The 14,308-nt window shown below is 50.0% G+C and overlaps 5 protein-coding genes across 5 annotated transcripts; 3 read left to right on the top strand and 2 right to left on the bottom strand.

The window, feature by feature from the left end:
• Positions 1-128: 128 nt before the first annotated feature.
• On the bottom strand, positions 129-1,602 carry COCCADRAFT_82295 (uncharacterized protein; the record flags this gene model as incomplete). The annotated part of the gene is made up of 3 exons (XM_007708724.1): positions 129-461; positions 515-1,347; positions 1,419-1,602. 3 exons carry the CDS (start codon positions 1,600-1,602, stop codon positions 129-131), a joined length of 1,350 nt encoding a protein of 449 aa, XP_007706914.1.
• A 2,175-nt stretch (positions 1,603-3,777) lies between these two features.
• COCCADRAFT_32139 (uncharacterized protein) lies at positions 3,778-4,871 on the top strand (the record flags this gene model as incomplete). Its single annotated transcript, XM_007708685.1, has 3 exons — positions 3,778-3,862; positions 3,923-4,088; positions 4,160-4,871. The coding sequence occupies 3 exons, from the start codon at positions 3,778-3,780 to the stop codon at positions 4,869-4,871; spliced, it is 963 nt and encodes a 320-aa protein (XP_007706875.1).
• Positions 4,872-5,051: 180 nt separating this feature from the next.
• On the bottom strand, positions 5,052-6,403 carry COCCADRAFT_82222 (uncharacterized protein; the record flags this gene model as incomplete). The annotated part of the gene is made up of 3 exons (XM_007708725.1): positions 5,052-5,923; positions 5,971-6,283; positions 6,371-6,403. 3 exons carry the CDS (start codon positions 6,401-6,403, stop codon positions 5,052-5,054), a joined length of 1,218 nt encoding a protein of 405 aa, XP_007706915.1.
• A 1,262-nt stretch (positions 6,404-7,665) lies between these two features.
• On the top strand, positions 7,666-9,998 carry COCCADRAFT_506 (uncharacterized protein; the record flags this gene model as incomplete). The annotated part of the gene is made up of 4 exons (XM_007708632.1): positions 7,666-7,912; positions 7,960-8,045; positions 8,094-8,189; positions 8,253-9,998. 4 exons carry the CDS (start codon positions 7,666-7,668, stop codon positions 9,996-9,998), a joined length of 2,175 nt encoding a protein of 724 aa, XP_007706822.1.
• A 1,137-nt stretch (positions 9,999-11,135) lies between these two features.
• On the top strand, positions 11,136-13,741 carry COCCADRAFT_32142 (lytic polysaccharide monooxygenase; the record flags this gene model as incomplete). The annotated part of the gene is made up of 2 exons (XM_007708686.1): positions 11,136-12,413; positions 13,730-13,741. 2 exons carry the CDS (start codon positions 11,136-11,138, stop codon positions 13,739-13,741), a joined length of 1,290 nt encoding a protein of 429 aa, XP_007706876.1.
• Between the last annotated feature and the right edge of the window lie 567 nt (positions 13,742-14,308).

Below are 14,308 nucleotides of genomic sequence, written 5' to 3' on the forward strand. Positions count from 1 at the left end.
GGCCAATGCTGGGGAACATGTCACATATCGAGACTTACGACATAGCAACATAGCGACAGGGTCAAGGTGGCATATCAAGCTCTATATTCAAGCAGCTATACATCTATCCAAGCTCTCAAGCTCGCACTCTACTTTGACTTTGCAAACTGCTTCCCCCACTTCTCTGCAATTTCTTCTTCCGTAAAGCGTCTCGTCTTGCGCTTTAGCATTTCTATCTTCTCGTCGAGCGTGAGGTTCATTTGGTCGCCGATAGGGACCAAGCACTTGGCGATGTGCTCGTAGTTCTTTCGCAGGAGGTTGATTGTAAGGAAGAAGTAGTCGATGTTGTAGAAGACGATTGCGTGTTCGTCGGCATACTGCTGTTTCTGAGAGAGGAAGGCGACGGGGTGATCGCGCCAGTGGCGGAGCGGGTTGAGGTGGTGAGAGGTGTGGTAGCCATCATTGTAGCAGTCTCTGTTGCTCTTTTGAGAGGTTAGACTGATACATGGGTTGATTATGTTCATCCCAAACTTACCACTGAGTCGATAAGCGTTATACTTGATCGAAAGTCGGAATCCGGCTCGGTTTCGTCGACAAAGGCGTGCTGGCCCCAATTTCCCGTCATAAGAGCTATCCGCATGAAGTTGAGAGGGATCAAGAAGACAAAGATTGTTGAACGGGCGCTGACATAGTTGTACATGAGGTACAGGAAGATGTAGTTACTCCATTCGCACACACCTGCTTGAAGTGCAAGGTTGGGCTTGCGCGTGCGGATAAAGTACATGGGCAGATCAAACCAAATGAGGAAATAGAAGCGGCCGACATATTGCATGAAGTCCCAGAGGCTGTCTCGCTGATACCGGATAGTCGAAGAAAGGTCATTGGGGCCGTTGCCTTCCACGTGGTGGTGCTTGACGTGATGATAGTAGTACGAGTTCCAGGTGTGGCCCATCAGCGGATCCAAGATGTATGGAAAGATCCGATCAAACAGGCTATACTTGGGACTGAGTACACCCCGCATGTGGATATGTTGGTGTTTTAGGAGAGTGAATGGTCCCATATACGTGCCTTGCATGACACAGTGGAGTACAGCATGCCACCAATGAAAATTGACATATAGGTAAATAGCCGATGGGACGCTGGTGCAAAAGTAAAGAAGCAGATGCGTAACCATTACAACATCTGTCTCTACACGGACGACCTTCTTGGCCCAGCGAATGTAGGGATCGATAACCCATTTACGAAGAAGCGGATTCTTGATGTCTGGCTCGTCAAACGTACAGAACACCGTAGGTTCAAAACTGTCAGAATTTGGATCATTGAGCTTTTTGAAATAAGCAATTGCTTGTTGTTGCTGGTCTTGGAGGTCTGCAAAGATTAGTCGCACAACCCTAATGAAGAAAGACATGGAACTGTTGTGCACCAATGGAGAAACGCACCTTCTGGTGATGGAATTACGGTCTTGGAATGTTTGATACCCGAGTCGTCAGAATCATCCCCTCCATCTGTCGGCGATCCGCTCGCAGAGTCTCCGTGCAGCTCATATTCTTTTTGCAGAATGTTCAACACGATACGGTCCTGGCCAGTGAGTTTTGGGTCCAGAGGATAAGCTAGTTTGCCCATTCTGCAGGCGATGCAAAGATATTGCTGGCAATAGGGTATGTCCAGGTGGTCCGACGGTCCCAACGGCGACGGAAGGCTCGCCGGGTTCGCAATTAACAGTTACTGTAAACTTTGAGATATAACGAGCGAACCATCAACTTTGGCAACAATGAAAAACCCGGGGTCCAGGTGTCTGATCGAGTTGTAGTTGTATTGAGGTGCGAGGTTGTGGCGCTAAGGAGATACCAAGCGGTGACTGAAGGGTTTAGCGCGCCCCTGGCGATCCACATGGTGGCAAGATCCAACCCCGCGACCATTTTTGTGGCCTAGAACCCCAACTCTCATAAGGAAATCTCGACATGTAGGAGTCTTATTGAACGCTTCTGTAACCTCCAAACTGATGTTTGCTGACATGCTGCATCCCGTAGCGTCACTCGTAAATGATGCTTCTCGGATTTTCCCTGGGTGTTCAACTGTATGAGTATCCTGGAAGCTCATTTTTACCCTTGGACCCTTTCAGTTAGTATTACCTGATATCTGTCCAACCGATATTTGCAGGAAGAGAAGACCGGGATTATTGTCAGCATCCCATTGCGATGGTTCCTTGTAAGGGGAGGAAGGAAAGTAACGCGTCCTTCCGGCCATCAAAACTCTCATCAATCAGCATGTGATCTCTATCTGAGATCTGAATTAGCACCCAAACTTTCTAGCGTTCGACTTCATTTTCAGTCCTCGTTAGGGAATCAAAGCACCAACTGCGTTAAGTTATAGGCTAACAACCATTTCGTTACACGACTACTATAACGTGGAAACTAGGTTTAAGCTTATCCATCAGACTTGGCAACTCAATATACTGGCCCTACGAAAACTGCGATACGCATAAGTCCTCTTACTTACGAAACTATTTTCCTCAAAAGGAGGAAGCAAGAGTTTCAAAAATTACGTGCGAGACTAAATCGAGGCCGTCCAAATTATCGTAAAGGAATTAAGTGGGAGCAGTGGGGCGTAGAATGGTGCGGCATCCACCAAAGCAAGGATTGCTCCTTGTCTAGCACACGTCTATTTTCAATAAGATGTAGGCCAAAATGCGAACCAAACTGCATTTCCAGAAATAAGTTTGTTTGGAGTTAAGACCGCTGCAGAGCTTCGATACTCCACATACGCTTGATTATTATCGCGAGTTCATTACTAAGCTCTCAAATGTCTCAGCCTCGGGGTCTTGTGCAAGTATCATGTTCGCTCCCGTATTCTATAGCTCCTGAGCATGTATTTAACAGACCTGAGATAGAAGAATATTGTTAGACTTTAGGTGAAATGTTATAATGCTTTGGTATGAGGTCGGGGTGAAGCAATCTGCCAAGTCGAAGTAAGGCCCCAGTGTCTCCATCTCCATATTACTTACGGAGGTACGGTGATTAGGCTGCAAGTAATAATCTCCACATTCGCAGATCTGTGCAGCCCAGAATCTCTATAGAACTCACTGTTGATCTCGCTCATGTATTTTCTCATTTTTCTTTTGCAAAGTCTCTATGGAATGTGCAAAAAGGGGAGTACATTGTGGTTTTCCGTCCGTGCGCAGGAGAATAATCTCTTTATCGATAAGATTTGTGGTAGGATCTTTTAGTCAAGAATAAAGTTGCGGCTTTCACGTACTCCTTCAATTACTACCTTACCCCAAACTATCGGCCAAACGGCATGCAACTCAATGTAAACCAAACAAACTGTCCTTGCTACATTTTCCTCAAGTAATTAGCTGCACCCCTTCAATAGCCAAGACTCAGCCCTAAGCGCTGGGCACGCGCCAACAATCCGGACTAATAATATGGCACATTCTAGCGTGTGGCCAATCAGGTTCCAGAAGCCGCTCCCGAATTAGACACGCCCAAGGTGAAGCAAAGCCTCGTGACAAATCAACGCTCCAATGAATCCGTCTTGGTTCACATCTGCAGAGACCCGCAAAAGGAACGGGTCGGCGGGTAGTTGCAAGGACCGCATTTGAGGAGAGAGTTGGCATTCCTTGTTGCGATGGCGTTTCGTTTTCTTGTGACACCCACCATGAATCCGTGGGAAAGCAAATGTGCATATTAAATATGTTCTACGGCTCCCTAAACGAGTCGTCCTGAGAGTTGATGCCCGTTTTGCTACATTTCTACAGTCACTCATTTTTGTTCATTCGCTGATTTTCATTGCAACAACATGCGTTCTTTTTCGTCCCTCGCTATCGCCGCGCTTCTAAGCGCTTTCACGGGCAATGCCTCACCACTGGCTATAGAGAAGAGGGGTATGCCAACCTGATGGATAATAAAATTTCTACGAATCGGATTCTAACAAGAACTAATAGCTATTACTGATGAGCTCTTCAGTGACATGGGTTTGATGAGCCAATATGCTTCAGCAGCCTACTGCTCCGGTAACTACAATTCACCTGGCGACAAGGTCAGCTGCAATAAGGGAAAGTGTCCACTGGTTCAAGCCGCAGACTCAAATACTACAGCTGAATACACCGAGTAAGTCGACCACACTTGCACTCAACTACCTGGAAAACAAGAAAGAAGTATAAAACCAACAACATCAACAGAACCAATGCATCAACAGATGTAACAGGCTATATCGCCGTAGACCACACCAACAAACTCATCATCATATCTTTCCGCGGCACCAAGACCCCAGAAAACTGGATCGCAAACCTCGATCTCGGCATGGACAAAACGGACATCTGTCCCACCTGTAGCGCCCACCGCGGCTTCTGGCGATCCTGGACCGAAGCCCGTCACCGCGTCCTACCCGCCGTAACGCAAGCCGTCGCCGATAACCCGTCTTACGAGATCCGCGCAACAGGCCACTCGCTCGGCGGCGCCATCGCTACGCTCGCGGCAGCCAGCATGCGCAACGAAGGCCACACAGTCGCACTATACACGTACGGCGCACCGCGCATCGGCGGACGCAAAACAAGCGACTTCATCTCCAAGCAAGCCGGCGGCAACTACCGCATCACGCACTGGAACGACCCCGTGCCCCAACTCCCGCTGCTGATCATGGGCTACGTGCATACGAGCCCGGAGTACTACATCAACAAGCCCAACGAGAAGACTGTATCTGCACGCGACATCCAAGTGTTTGAAGGACCGATAAGCTTTCAAGGAAATGGGCAGTGGATAGGGGATGATGTTGAGGCGCATATGTGGTATTTCGGCAGCGTGAGGATATGTGATGTGAGGAAGATGAAGAGAGGGGTGTTGGGTATCACGGGGGTAAAAGGTGGTGAGATGGAAGTTATGACTGTTTTTTAAAGGGAGAACGATGAATATGGATAGGGATTAATTTGCTATGGAGTAGTAATGATGATGTGTAATAAACCAAAAAAACGATAGGAAATCGTGAACGTAGCAAATCGTGAGTGTAAAGAGATCGTTAAGGGGGGGTATCATTACGAACACGGAATGAAAGAAGATGGGGTAGGAGGGGGGAGTTCAGCATTCTAAAATGTCGCAGTCCCACTCGAGTTCGTCGGCCGTGTGCTCGCGCCACAGGTGATCCATGAGTGACCCGATGTCACGACACAACATGTCGAAGCGCCGGAATCTGGCGCAGAGGACGCATGCGAAACCGCCTTGTTCGCGGTGCGACTTTACGATGAAGCGGTTTTTGATGCGAAAGACGCGGTAGAGGGGTTTGCGGCGGAGGTGTTTGGATTCGCGGCAGTTATCGACGACGATTTCCCAGATTTTGCCCGGTCGCATGGCTAGGTATGTGCGGCAGAATGGGCATTTGTTGTCGCCGCATGGTTTGTAGGCATCAGCTAGGGGCATGAGGGGGTTGTCCTGGAGCTCTTTTGCGTAGATGCAGAACAGCCGAGTCTTTGTTGGCTTGTCCTCGGGTTTCGGCTTCGGCTTCAGATCTGGCTCTGGTTTTGGTGCTGGCTTCGGTGCTGGCTTCGGTTTGGAAATCGGGTTCGGAATCGGGAGTATTTTGAATTCCTTGTCCTCTGAGGAGGTCGATGAGCTTGAGCTGTCACCCGTACGCCGCCTTGGCTTGAATGGCTTTGTCGTGTGCCAAGTATCCTCGGGGTCTGGAAAAGCTCCAGGCGGACTGCAAGGCGGACTGAATGGCGGATCTGGCTGCCTTGGGGAAGGTGAGGGTGTGGGCAGCATACGTTGATACTGCATGCTCAGTGCCGCCATCGAGGCTGCACGCGCTGTCCGTGTGGTCTGGATCAGACGTACAAGATGCGAGTGGGTGGATGAGGGTGCGATATACGAGCTCATCGACAGGTCTTGGTGTATAACAAGAAGCACCCTCTGAAGCTGTATGATTTGTGATTGTAGTTGGATCTGCGCCGTAGCTTCGTCGAGTTAGTATGTAGCCCGTGAAGTCAAGATGAGCACTTACCATCCCCACGAGCAAAGGACTCTCCTATCATCCGATATCCACGTTCATATTCGGCTCGGATTTGAGCAGAAGAGGTAAAAATGAGCTCTCCTTCGCTTTCACAAAGGTCCTTGCTGCTGCCCGACATGCCGAATCCAGAGTCGCGGCGCCTGTGCCCAAACATGCTGATGTGGAATCTGTCTTCATCGTCGCTGTCTTTGGGACTAGACTTGCGCTTCAGCTTTTGATACAGATCGCTTGCTGATCCAAAAGAATCAGTCAAAGCTCGCACCAGAGATGCGACGATTACCAATTCTGTCAATAGGCCTTTGGCCTGTATAAACTCGGTCAGTACTTTGCTATGATCAATATGCGAAACTGGAGTCACCGCCAAAGCGCTAGTTTTGGGATGGGAACATACCGCTTGAACCGCTTCTTCTGTTTCTGGCTTCATTTCGATGAGGAAAAAGAGTATGCAAAATTCGTGAGTTGTGTGGTGCAAAAGGAGAATGCAGACATCAAATGAACGACTACATCTTGCGCCTGACAAGAGCCGAACCACCAGGCAACTATTTCTACACCAGATCATACAGCAGCTATAGCCTCAGGTGAAAGGCATGGATTCACATCCGATGTATCATGGGTACCTTTCGGACCTGGTCTTGGTAGTCGCATGCTTGCGCCTCTTCACGTGGCGTCTGAAACATGACTGGTGTGGCTCGTACTGACCACCGCACGAGTACGGAACGAGACCATGAGGAGTGCTGTTGAAATAGTCATAAGGGTCTCACAACCCACCGATTTCACTTGTAGCCCAGAATACTTTCAACGACTGCTTCGTGTGGGGATCTTGGTGCGCTGAGTGAGCCTTCTGTTGATGAGGCCCGAATAGTCCGCGCCACATGCTCGACGGCGCATGCGTGACATGTTCTAAGACAACAACAGCATAGTCGATGACCAAAATGTCGAAGTCCTCTCAATAAATCCTTCTCGCTAAGTGAGAGTGCGATGTATGGCTAGTCCTCCTGTGAAAGTGTGCCGGTTGCATCGTGCTGGCGCTTGAATTCGGTGGGGGTCTGTTGAGTCCAAGCGGACAGCCTTGGAGCGCAGCCTGATCGACAACAGCGCATCATAATGGGCCTAGCCAGGGCGGCTTTCGTACTGCAAATCTGTGACATCGTCCCGTTCCGTACCGCAAAGGTAATTATTAGGAAGAAGGAGGTCGTGCTCCTGTTAGAAACCGAGTGAGCGTCAGGTGACGCCACAGCGCACTTGGACTTGGCACGCGTCTCATGCCTCGCTGCACATCATCGTGACTACATCACTTGCTCTGCTCACCCCTTGTGCCCGCCCAAAGCTTCGCTGCATTTCAGGACGAATACTAGACATTGCACAGCATCCGTCATGTATGCAAGCCATGTCGTTATCGCCCGTCTTCCGCCGAGCGCAGGTACCCGGAAATCAACTGGGGTCCGCCGGGCGCTTCGAGTTTCATCACATCAAATGATTCGCTAGGAGCATCCCAGTGCAGCATGCCTTCAGAAGCGCGCTCCTACTCAAGGCACACTCTGTTAGCGCCATGCTGGGATTCGCTCTTGCTGTGCCGCAAAGATGCCATCCAAAAGAGACGTGTTCGCTGCCCGCGAACCATCAGCCGCATTTGCTTATACGTCTTCGTGGCCTTGCAGCGTCGCGTGACAAAGCGCATCAGCAATCATGAGTACGACTACCAATTCCCGATGGAACCCGTTCCGACGTCATGTTGTAAACCCCAAAGCAGAAGAGACACCGCAAGTTGCTCCCCTAATGGCAGCACCCACGTCTAAGGCTACAGAAGCAAAAGTAGTAACTCGAATATCGAGTTGGCCAGAGGAAGCACAAAAGCTCAAGCAACATGACTGGGTGTCATGGTTGTATTTCATTGCAGATATTATACTGGTCCTGCTTCCAGTCTACTTTATCCGTAGGTGGTCCACCCTCAGCTTTTGGCATAGTATTGAGATTCTTTAGTCCTCGGTGTTGCAGTCATTATCCTCAACGGAAAACCAGTTGCCGGTAATGATTTTGCGTCCAAGGTCACGGAGGCCATTCAGCTTGTCAGTGATTAGCCAGGACGAGGCATGTATGCTTGCTGATCAAGACAGGGTCCCACATTATTCCCAATCATGTTCGCAGCAATTAGCGGTCGTAGTATGAAAATGATTGCCAGATACCTAGCAGAGAAAGGAACAAAACTCAGTGTGAGACAATCTACTCTTCTCAAGCGTTACTGGCGTATACGAACTAACCGGCCTATGTTTTAGACCCTTGAGCTATTGATGGCGAGCCAATCTGTATGGGGCACAGTCGAAAGTCAAATGCTGATGCGGCGACTGACTATCGTTGGCGTCAATCTTTTGTTCCTTTGGACAATGTCTCCCTTAGGTGGTCAGGCATCGCTTCGTCTCATGAGTAGATCAACTCGCACAGTGGATACTTATGCTCCTCTCCGCTATTTGTCAACCGGTCCTGGTAGCGCAGCCTGGGCGATGAGCAGCGGCACCTACGTGGAAACTGATGGGAGCCTAACACAAGTACAAGCGTTGTACGCTGCTTCTTTGATGGGTTCCGAAAAAGTCAAGAAAGGGCCAGAAGATACTTGGGGCAATGTAAAGGTGCCGTATTACAGAGAGACTGAGAACAAGACCAACGGATGGGTGACCGTCACTTCCGACTCACAGAGACCAGAAGACTACGCATCTCTGGTCGGCATACCTGTCGTTGGCCGCCCAAAAGACAGAGATGGAAGGTTCAGCCTCGAGACATCCCAACTCACTGTGGATTGCGAACCATGGACATCACTTGCCGTAAAAGAGAAGCACGACTATGCCGAGTTAGAAAAGCTCGTACCAGGGCAGATATGGAAGAACATGTCCGACGAAAACAACCCCTGGGGTAATACCAAAGTCGCTGGGGGGAAGAGCTCCACGTTCTTTCTTCAGACAGACCTCCCACTCAGTCAAGGAGGTGATGATGGAGATGGCCGCTTCAACTCCTTCAGTGGTTATGTCAATTCATCCATGGTCGGTCGAGAATTCCCGAAACGCAAACTGACGTACGCATCGAGCTTCAAATATGGGCCGCTGGACAATACCACTCTATATGTCACCAATTGCTCCTTGGGTCAGAGCCACACCGAGACGATCGTGGAGTGTACCAAGGATAACTGTGCCGCTGTCAAGATTCGACGTTCTTTGTCTGACTTGCGCGATACAAGAGTCACACCATTCGATCACATCTTAATTGCAAGTCTGTCGCTTGTTGCATTTCCAAAGGCTTTTGGCTGGTCTAGGGGCTCGAATCCGACAGAACAGTTCATCTACAACACCACCTCTTTCCAAATAACATCACCCACGACAATGTTTGGCGACAATCCTGGATGGGTCAACCTGTCCGAACTGACACCAGAGGACTTCTCGAGAAGATTAGCACTTGTACTCAATACTTACTACCAGCTTACTGTTGCACCCAATGCATATTTCGGAAACCTGCCCCAAACAAACTTCTCAGCTTTCGGCCCTGACACAGCACCAGTAACCGACGTCGATGTCTACTTGCCTAGTAACGTTAGTATCAAGAACACTACGTTCGAAAATTGGTTTAGACCCTTCGACATCAAGAGCCACGACTCGAACTTGTATTTTATTGGGGCCACTACGAACGCGACCATCAGTCAAACGCACGAAATATTTGTGTGCGAGTTTGCTTGGATGAGCTTGTTGTTCTTTGCCGCCGGCTCGATATTCTTAGTAGGGGGTGCATCACTAGTGCTCAAACGGAAAACACTGGGCCCGGAGATGTTTGGATTCGTCACCAGCATGACATACGAAAACCCTTACTTGAATGTGCCTAAAGGGGGTACCACTCTGGACGCAATGGAAAGAGCCAGGCTTCTGAGGGATGTTGAGGTGTACGTTGGCGATGTCTGTGGTAACAAAGATGTTGGGCACATTGCACTCGCTGCTGGTACGCCCATGCGTAAACTTGACCGGGGTCGCCTGTACTTTTGAGATTGAGATCATGTATGCACTCGCCACAGTCTGCTCGTCATGTAGCTGTGGCGCAGCGACCTGCGACTGCAACCCAAGTCGGGCATGTCCGAAGAAAAGAGGGGCGCATTGGATGTCGAGTACAATCAGCTCGAAAGAGCCTCCCGCGGCTCAAAAAGCGGAAGGTCTGGACAGCGATGAGTTATATTGGGGTTCGCCATACGACGGACAGGGCTATGGATCTTGAAACAATGCGATCATGTGTCGCGCTCAGCAACGTCGACGGCACCACACCAAAGGCGTAGTATACCCCACTGCAAGATGGTAATCAACATTTGGCGCTCTCCCCCAGCCAGTCTTGTGCATATGTCGGCAGCGTACACGACAGGGCGTGGGTCGACGCCCGCAAAAACAAGCCTCATGGACAGGCGCTATGGAGCAAGCTATGGCAGCCAAAAGTCATCGGTGTAGCTAACGTAGCATGCGGCTCACCAATCGGCCACTGGAAACAGGGATGGTAGGGCCGGAGGTGCGACGTAGCATAACACGCCCAGGGGGTCCCACTCGCTTGCTGGCCTGGTAAGCGACTGATCCCCAGCCAATGATGGACCGGATACACCATCGAAACGAAACTCTCCTCACGACCCTTACATCGAGACATGGCGATTTGCAAGCCTACGTAGTCGTCACCTCTCCACTTGGGCATTGAACGCATAACGTACCTGCATAGCCTCTGCGGCTTGCTGCCATCTGCTTGGCTGAGAGCCTCAGCGTACCTAGGCCGCACGTTTCATCCCGTAGGCGCTCGCCGCTGTGGAGCATCGATATGCCATGCGGTTCGTTTTGACTCTATACGGTTGGCATCCAGAGGCTTTGTTTGATTAGGGATCGTCCGGGAAGGTGTGTTTGTGGAGGTTGCAGTGGCGGCAGACAATGACTATAGCACCCACACCCTATACGTGGTGATGTCTGTATAAATGACCATAACCACCCTGTACGACAGGTCTTCATCACAACACACGCTCTCTCAGCAGCTTCTACATTCTTTGTATTGCAACTTTTTTCAACGACTAGCTGGTCTAGATCACTCACATTCTCTACGCAATCTTTGACTTCAATCCCCTGTCGTTGTACGATATCACCATTATCACCAGTACCATGTCTATCCGATCAACCATCGTGGCTGCGGCCGCATTTTTCGCCACTGCCAGCTCCCACATCATCATGGAGCAGCCTGTCCCATACAGTGTTGACAAAATTGACAACAGCCCCATCACCCAATCCCAATTCCCTTGCAAGTCCCAAAATGGCTTCACCGTCTCTCAGATGAACAAGATGGCTGTTGGAGAGCAACAGACTATCAAGTTCAAGGGCACAGCAGTTCATGGTGGTGGTTCCTGCCAGCTCAGTGTCACCATGGACACCGAGCCCACTGCAAACTCCAAGTTCAAGGTCATCAAGTCCATCGAGGGTGGATGCCCCGGTGTTGACGGCCAGACCAGCGAGTACACTTATGAACTTCCCAAGAGCATCCCCAACGGCAAGGCCACCTTTGCCTGGACTTGGTTCTCTAAGATGTCTGGAGCCCCTGAGCTCTACATGAACTGTGCTCCTATTGAAGTCACTGGTGGTGCCAGCGACGACTCTGCTTTCAACGAGCTCCCAGATATGTTTGTTGCCAACATCAACGAGGGCTGCACTTCTCCCCAGAACTTTGCTACCAAGTTCCCTAACCCCGGTGACAACGTGCAGAAGGGTAGCACCAACGACTTGAAGGATCCTACTGGCAGCTGCGGTGCTACTGGTTCTACTCCGGCTGAGCCGTCTTCCCCTGCTGGTGGCGAGCCTTCCCCTGCTCCCACATCTCCCGCTGGTGGCGCTCCCTCTGCTCCCTCTCCTCCTGCCGCCGGCCAGCCTTCTGTCGCTCCTACTTCTGCAGTTGGAGGCCAGCCCACCGTTGCCCCAACTCCCCCAGCTGGCGGCGCCCCATCTCCCCCATCTGGCAGCAAGCCCTCCGCCGCACCCCTTCCTCCCAATGGCGGCGGTGTCTTCGCTCCTGGTGCCTCCAGCGGCTCTCCCGCCGGTCCTACCGCCCCAATCCGCCCCTCAACCTCCACCACCCTCGTCACCGTCACCGCCACCCCTACTCCTCCCGTCCGCCCTACCCCTCCCGCGGGCACCGGCTCTCCTGCTACCCCCACCACTCCTTCTACTCCCGGCGGTGGTTCAGGCGCTCCTTCCACTCCTGGTGGCGGTTCATCCACCTGCTCCGAAAACGGTGCGATCGTGTGCAACGGCGCTACTCAGTTTGGTATCTGCAACAACGGCAAGCTTGTCTGGCAGGAGGTTGCCGCTGGCACTACTTGTGCCAACGGTAGCATCACTAAGAGGGGCTACAATGGACGTATTGTCCGCTCGCACTTGATGAGCCGTCGGGTTGGTCACTACTAGGTTTCTGCACTCACTTGATGAGTTGTAGTGCTTACACATACATTCTTACACTCTTTTTCTCACTTCTTTTCTTTCGACAAAAGGTCTGGGACCGATTCTTTTCTTTTCTTCTTTTGGGAGGTGGATAACGCCTACCCGCCATTCTTTCTTTTCTTTTTCTTTTTCTTTTTTGGGATGAGTTCGAGAGAACTCGAAACTGCTGCTGCTGCTGAAAGTAGTCGTTGTTCGTTGCGCATTTTACAGGAGTTTGAAACACATGGAAAGGAAACAACAATCGTGTTCTTTGGAAGACACGAAGGAAGATACACATATCGGGCGTTTGAACATAGGAAATGGGGAAGATGTCGGTGTATATAACAAACCTCGGCTCAAAGCTAGGGGGAAATTCGAAATTCAAACATCGTTCCTATCAAAATGTCTCTTTTTGCCCCCCTTCACGATGTAAATATCTCATCTTGTCAATGGTACCTTTAGCCACATACTATCATGAAGTAGGTAGATAAGATATCCCTGATTAATTCGGAGCCAAGATACATAGTATAGTGCTAGACTTACCTTACCCAGAACAGAAACTCCCCTCCCCCTGAAACCACCCAAGACCCTATACACTCTAACGCTTCGATAGAATCACACCAAGAAAACACATGTGACACCATCATCTCCCTAAATAATACTACACAAGGATTTTCCTTGAAATTAACCCGCGCAGACTTCACAAAAGTACCGCATCAGCACTAAGCCCCTCCGACCTTCTTCATCCGGTATGCCAAAAAATAATCGTACGTAATAATCATCCCAACCTCTCTCTCCCTCCCATCAATCATCAATCAGACGATGGAGATATCGTGGGTACCTGGGCACTGCTACATGATTGAATTGGGCCTGGGGGTCAAAAGATGAATGTTACAGTGCGATGGTTTACGTCGAAATCACTTTACATTGGTGGTTATTGCAAATAGTAGGGCGGTTCTTGGCGGCGCCTTGTCGATCGCGAGTACGAGGATACTTTACTTGAGTGGGTTTGGTGGGGATGCGGAGGGGCTAGGGGTGTGTGTAGGTAGCATGGTGGGAAGGGATACGATGGGGGAACGTGCTGGTGGATGTGTTGGCACGGGAGGAGGGTTTATAGTGTTAGTGAGGAGGTCTATCTGTGTGTGTGGGATGAATGGTTGTGTGGTATTTTGGTGGGAGGAGGATGTGTATAGGTTAGGCGGGACTCAGGGATATTCTATCCCCGAATACCCAACGATTGGATATAAGTAAGAGAGAGTGATTTTTGTGTGTTTGATGCTGTAGAGAAGACTATTGATTGATAGTCTTTTAGTTTTTCCGTTCATTCCAGCATGGACCGTTGGTTCATCTGTGCTTACGTGATGCCAACGCTATTCTGGACTTTAGTCTGACCGTGTTCAGTATTCGGGGAGTATTTCGGGCGTAGTTAATCTAGCGACATTAATAAGTGGGGAACGACAAGACTCGAGACCGTTTCTAGTATACCACTTGACACTTGTGATGGGGTGATTGCTTTCTTGATTCATGGGGCTATTTACTACTTCTTCGTTCGTTCCTTCTGTCTACTTAATGTAAAATTATCGGGGGTTGGGGGTATATCTAATTCTTCTCATGATGCTTATCCTTATATGGCGTCCAAAAGGCAAAAACAATATTGGTACACTTTCTCTCGTTTAAATATTTATACAAGTATCGTTCAAATTTGTTTCTCGTTCCCCACTTGACCGTGTGATGAGCTGGGGAGAAGGACCTGGTCATCTGGTAGCTCGGCCACGTGGATCTGAGCTAGGTCCTTTTCCGAAGGCGAAATTTCGGGAGATAGTGCGGGTCTGGAGGGGGTTGTTAGTCCGGACGTTCAGAGACAGTAA

This window comes from Bipolaris zeicola (genome assembly GCF_000523435.1).
Source record: "Bipolaris zeicola 26-R-13 unplaced genomic scaffold scaffold_3, whole genome shotgun sequence".
NCBI classification, from domain to species: domain Eukaryota; kingdom Fungi; phylum Ascomycota; class Dothideomycetes; order Pleosporales; family Pleosporaceae; genus Bipolaris; species Bipolaris zeicola.